Below are 6119 nucleotides of genomic sequence, written 5' to 3'. Positions count from 1 at the left end.
CACACAGCCATTCAACTCTGTCTGTATTTCTCAGAGCAGCTAAGAAAGGAGCATTGACCAACCTCTGTCCTTAGCAGATTTTGCCTTTGCCTACATACACTGCACAACACAACCTACTCAGAATATCCATCATTTGCTTCACTGCCACTGAAACTAGGAAACCTCTTACTGATTGATGTGGAAACTGAAGAAAAGTTACCTCAAGACTCAAAAATAATTTGTTCTTTATCAGATCTGTGTCCTTGAATCTTGCTAGACCTCTGTGATATGTGGTTCAAGGAAAGATCAGAAAATAGTTTACAAGTTATGGTAGTAATATAAAATAGTATATTAGGCAATCATAAACAATCATATTAGAAATGAAGGTGTATTTAAATATCTACTTAACTTGCACCATCTTATTAATATGCTGATGAAAATCTAAGGCAAGAAAGGTTTATAGTTTATCCAATCGACATCAGTTTTTCCTCAGGAGTCTATCACAAGAAACCTTTTGTCCCCCTCTTGGTTTCCCAGGCCCTGAGTCAGCACGTGAAACCCACTACTGCAGGCCAAACCTCCTCCTCTTCTCACACTTGCCTAACTTGTGGTTTCTTCCAGGTGCAGTTAAATGTTCAAGTTGTTCTCACCATGGATGCAAAGAGCCAGGGTCTGCCAGTGACCTTTTCCAGGGCTCATCTAGAACCCAGGTACTGGCTTGTCTCACATTCTCTGTTTGATTTTGGTGGGGCTTTTTTCCCAAAAAAGTAAAAAAATCTTTGCCAGAAGAATGTTGAAAGCATTACATCAAACACTCAAAAGCTAAGAAACTTGAAAATTGACAAGAAACCTAAAACAAAGGTAACTCGTGCAAGTTTAAAACAGCCCTCTTCTGTCAAGGCGCATACAACTGGGAACTGCCTATTTGTTTTTCACAGGACTGGTGCACTCAAGGGCACTCAATAAACAATGCAGCAGGATTCAATCCAGCATCTCTGGGCACAGCACCAAGGACAAAGGTGTTGAGGCACACATCAGAGGTTGAGGTGGGTGTGGAAGTGCAGGCAGGGGTGCACAGTGCTTTTGGAGGGGATGAAGCCTTGCCTAGACCCAGCAGCGTGTTAGCCTAATACAAATGCCGCTGACGTTCCCCTTCCAGCTGTCATTCATTCCCCAGCTGTCCTGGCTGTTGCCTTGCTGCAACATCAGGATGCTGGCCTGACACCACAAGCATGATGTGGCCACATCTGGCTTGGTTGAACTGGAACACAGACTCAAACACCTTTCCTTAAAATCTTCACTAAACAGAGCTGAGAACAGCTGTAACACACTTGGCAAGGCCATTTCCATTTCACTGATGCTTCTCATCTTGGGCCTCTGTACTCACAGGACTGGCACAAAGCAGCTTTTTTCCTTCACTGAGAGGTCCTTGCTTCACTGGAGAAAACTGCTCTTTTTGACACATAAACTTCCCCTGGAGTATTGTCTAAGTTATTTCAGCATGTGTCTCTCTAGCTGTCTCCTCTGCATGTGCTGCAGATGCACCACTGTCATTTGCCATTGCTGCTACAATTGTGAGATTCTGTTTAGTTATGAGACTTTGGTCATTATCACTGCTAAGTCCTCACTCTAACAAAAATGATGGTGGTGTTTCTGGTGAGTAATATATTTCAGGTGAACAGGCTTATCTTCTGTGGCATTTGCACATCTACTCTGTGGAAACCTTAGGTATTTCAAATATGAATTGAGAAATTTATTCTGTTCCAGGGCTGGTGTTTTAAAACGTGTGAAAGTGTTTCTACAAGTTACAAAAGTACCCTTGAATACTTTCCACATATTTTAAGTATGTTTACCTCTTGAAGAAAACATTTCCCCTATCATTCAAGTTAAAGTTAATTAGATTTCCATTTATATGCCAATTCATATCATATGATATATTCTTTGTGCTCTCTGCAGATAAGAAGATGAATCTCAAGTTACATGCCCTATAAATTGGACCATTTAATGAGTCTTTCTTAATTCACACTGGAGCTGCTAGGTAAGTTGAGCATTTTAGATAGGTTGCTGCTTCAATTATGTTGAATCTATTTAACCCTATCACAAAACTTTCCAATTTTGATGTGTGTATCAACATTTTTATTAACAATTTCACCTCTTTTTATAGACCATGTCACCTGAGGTGAAGAGATGTTAAAAAATGGATGCTGCAATAGGAGAATAAGTATTAGCAGTTGTTTTGCTCTTAAACCAATTGACAAAGACAGCATGTCCCACTTTCTTTTAAACATTCTCTTGCTAAAGCAGCCATGTGTCTATTGCTCTCCTGTAAAATGAAACTATAACTTTTTGCATGGGGAAAAATGGCATTTAATGGTATCTGATGTACAGGAAAGAGCTTTGAAGGGATGATTTGGGTTTTTGCTCTGCAGACTTTCATAGACTTAGCAGACTGTCTTTTGGAAAATATCTTAATTGTCTGAAATAAGATAACTTTGCAACTACATGAATGACAGTCATGTCACAGTGTAATATGAGTGTAAGACTTCACACTCATAAAAATTCTAAAACATTCTCTTTTTTTTATTTAAATGCAGGACTCTACCCGGGAGACTGCACCATTTAGCTTTGAATGATGCTGTCTCCACAGCTGCACAAAATCTTAGCAGTTGCATTTTTCCTGCTCACATTCTGTGCTCAAGGTAAACTTGCAGGATTTCTTCCACGCTTCCCTTTCAAGCCTTTTTTTGGAGATAGGAGCAACAGTGGAGATGAACAACAAATACCAGGTATGTGCAGTTATCTCCATTTTTATCTGCTGCGTTCTATTTTGATGTTTTGAAAACTCAGTGCTATCTACCATAATCTGATGTGTGATCTACTTGAAATAAAATAATCAGGATTTAATATTAATTTCCTTATATGAAGTAAGATACTTAAATCTCTATTTAACAACGCAGTGGTTCAACTCACAGAGAAAAGTTTAGAATTTTCCATAGCACAAGAAACTGGTTGCGGAGTCCTAGGCTGTGGCTGTAAGCAAGTGCTTAAACAGCCTGAGGATTCAGTCCCTAACACAGCTAAAAATGAGCTAAAACTACTGCACAAGTGCCAGAGTTTTACCTGGACTGACTCCATTCTTTAGAGAGAAAACTATCTCAGTTTGCCAGTTCCAGTTTTCCACAAACATCCTTGCTCTGCAGGTGACTTCCAGGTACTTATCCCCTAGCCTTACAAACATTAATGTGTGAAGATATCACCTGTTTAAAACACAGCAGTAAACTAAAACTTGTCAAACAAACATTTCAAAAGTTCGTAATAATTTCATATGATGAGCTCTGCTTTATTTGAAAGCCAAGCTGGTTTTGTTCACAGATCTCACATCTCTGGCTGGTGGTGCACATGGGGACCCTATCCATCAACTAGAATATCGGATTTCCAGACTGGAAGGAGGTAATTTATCTGCCTTTACTTTCTGCTGCTGCTAGGTTAGTGGGGGTAGACCAGGTGGGCAAAAATTGCTTCTTAGGAAGAAGGCAGAATTTTCTGCAGTTTTATCGCATTCCTTTTTATATCTTCTTCACTGGTATACCAATGAGTGAAAACTTTCAAATGGGGGTGGGGGAGTGGGAATTAGATTTTCATAACCAGTGGGAGAAACCTGGGTAACAGCTCTGAAGTAGGGGTGCAAGCAAGGCAGGAATGTGCCAGATTAAAATCCCTGCCAATACAGAGCTGGTCCAGGCACACCTTGTGCCCCCAACAGACAAACAACTGTAAAAGCATACTAAGACAATCATGAGCAGATCAAGTCTAACATCCCACTCACTCAAGAACATTGGTATACTGCAAACCACCTCAGAGTCTTACAGAGAGTCTCAAAGAAAATCATGTTCTTTAAAAAAAAAAAAAAGTCCTCATTTCCTTTCCTCCTCCAAATTCTTATGTGATTCTCCTGTTTCATCATCTGTGTGTTTCTTCCCTCCCCAGCCCCACACCCCTCATTTTCAAATTTCTTTGATTTCAAGTTCTCCTTTCCTTTACCTTTTCCTGGGTTTAATCTAAAGTTATGGAGCAAAATAGCAGGAGTTAAAATTGACAGCAAAATGAGCACACAGCAATGCATGCTAGTTTAACAGCTTTTCCCTCCTCTTGCAGTCCTTCGCTTGAACAAGATGATAACAGAGTCTGGAGGAAAAATCTTTGCTACCAATGGGGAAAAAGCTGATTTTGATGCTACAGTGGAAAAATGTAAAGAGGTTGGAGGCTTTATTGCCACTCCAAAGAACCCTGGCGAGAATGATGCCATTCTGTACTTTGTGAAGTATTTTAACACCTATGCCTACCTGGGGATAAAACAATCCCTTATTCCAGGAAAATTCCAGCTCCTGAATGGTGCTCAGCTGAACTATACTAACTGGTATTCAAATGAACCTTCTGGCAAAGGGGAGGAGGAATGTGTGGAGATGTACACTGATGGCACTTGGAATGACAAAAAGTGTAATAAGAATCACCTTATTGTCTGCCAGTTTTAGTGCTTCCCTTGCTGCTCTCTCAAATGTGCTTCCCTACCACTTGTGTCTTCCTTTGTCGTAGTGAACTTAGATAAAGCAGCATGAAAAAATAAAATACACTCTTTTCCAGTCTGATTTGTCTTTTAAACAAATGCCAGCCATAAAGAGGAAACTGTATAAAGAAAGCAGAGGCCATTTTGTCTGTTTGTTAATCATTGCCCACTGAGTGTCTTAGTACTGCTGCCTATGGGTTCCTACTGCTGTTAGCCTGCTGATCTGTTACAAAACCAAAAATTAGAGTTCTTGGCTGCCTAGCTAAAGTGACTTGCAGCCACAAGACCTTCCAGTACTCCTTTACCCATGAATCTCTACTTTGTGTGTATTTTGTTTGCTTTCTGTAAGATTCCCTCACCAAAACTCCCCATTCAGACTCTGCTCAGCCCACATTGCTTTGGCCACCCTCACCCCCAACAGGTGCCCTGAAAGAAGACATGAGCAGTGCTGCTGGGGTGACACAGAGCCACCCTCCTTACATGTCCCATTGGAAAACTTCAGAGTCAGCAGGGCTTTAGCCTTCATGCATCTCAAAAGTGGTGCCTAGAAGCCACCTGCTCAGCAATTCCTAATGTCTTTCCAGACTCAAGGAGCACAAGAAGACCAAGGTTCCCTGTCACATGGGATGTGTGTGGAAGAAAACACATGGGAGACAACAGGAAAATTACTGGGCCTATGTGATTTAGGGAAAATCAGCAGAGCCATGACATGGCTGATTTTTTTTAGGCTATATTATTATGAGATTCAGATACAACTAATTTTGGGCACCACAAAGGTGTTTGTCAGACCCTCACTGGGATTCCCACAGGGCCAGGACTGGAGGATGCCAAGTGACTCAGCACTCATTGCAGAAGCTGCTCAGTCCCATCCAGCTCACCATCTCACCATCCAGTTTAAGCTAAAGGATTAAGAGAAATCTTTCTTGGCTGCCTTCCTTGAGTCTGCTCACCTACTGAACGTGAGGACTCCCCAAGTTTAGATTCACAGTTGTGCAGTACAACTGCACACTCAGAGATATCTGATTTGGATTTTTCCTTCCTCCAGGATAGTTGACTTCAACATGAGGCAATGAAGGGTCTTCATCAGCTCCATGGCTGGCTGAGCATCTGGGGGTGCTTCCATAAAGCCAGATTCCTGACTATGAGCCACACTCATTCACACTGTGTTAGTCCCAGCTTGGTCACAGAAACCTGAGCAAGGACATGTCCAGCTCTAGAGCCAGATCAGCTCCCCTCACCCTCTGCACGACAGAACAGCCAAAGTATGGAAGGTAACAGGGGACGGAAGGTGTGCTCACAGCTCATGTGAACCTAGGGGCCAGCAAAGAGGCTGCTTGGAACCTTGTAGCTGTGCAAATCACTGAAATTCCAGAGCAGCAGCTTGCCATGCACAACAATCCTGCACTGGCTTAAAATCAATTACAGGATTATTTTGGGCACATGGTCTCACCACCTGCTCTGTGACAAGGAATGGGTCTTCCTGGCCTTCTTTCAGCCCTCTGCTTGATGTCAGGGCATGTGAATCATTCTTGCTGTTGTTCTCTGCAGACTAAGCTGCTTGTCTTTTAGGTATTAG

At 41.8% G+C, this 6119-nt stretch overlaps 1 protein-coding gene and 1 long non-coding RNA gene across 6 annotated transcripts; both read left to right on the top strand.

The window, feature by feature from the left end:
- The first annotated feature begins 674 nt into the window (after positions 1-674).
- Positions 675-2768, top strand: LOC119702505. 5 transcript variants are annotated; one of them, XR_005257366.1, is made up of 4 exons: positions 675-689; positions 918-1025; positions 1936-2017; positions 2574-2768. It is a non-coding gene; the product is annotated as an uncharacterized LOC119702505 (long non-coding RNA). The 5 variants fall into 5 exon arrangements; XR_005257369.1 differs by lacking the exons at positions 675-689; positions 918-1025; positions 1936-2017 and adding an exon at positions 2075-2099; XR_005257368.1 differs by lacking the exons at positions 675-689; positions 918-1025; positions 1936-2017 and adding an exon at positions 2134-2158.
- Positions 2769-3339: 571 nt separating this feature from the next.
- LOC119702504 (pulmonary surfactant-associated protein A-like) lies at positions 3340-4678 on the top strand. Its single transcript, XM_038140724.1, has 2 exons — positions 3340-3429; positions 4135-4678. The coding sequence occupies exon 2, from the start codon at positions 4152-4154 to the stop codon at positions 4509-4511; it is 360 nt and encodes a 119-aa protein (XP_037996652.1). The 5' UTR covers positions 3340-3429; positions 4135-4151; the 3' UTR covers positions 4512-4678.
- Positions 4679-6119: the final 1441 nt, after the last annotated feature.

Source organism: Motacilla alba, chromosome 6 (genome assembly GCF_015832195.1).
Source record: "Motacilla alba alba isolate MOTALB_02 chromosome 6, Motacilla_alba_V1.0_pri, whole genome shotgun sequence".
In the NCBI taxonomy this organism is placed as follows: domain Eukaryota; kingdom Metazoa; phylum Chordata; class Aves; order Passeriformes; family Motacillidae; genus Motacilla; species Motacilla alba.
Note: the sequence above shows the minus strand (reverse complement) of the source record. Positions and strands in the feature narration are given on the sequence as shown.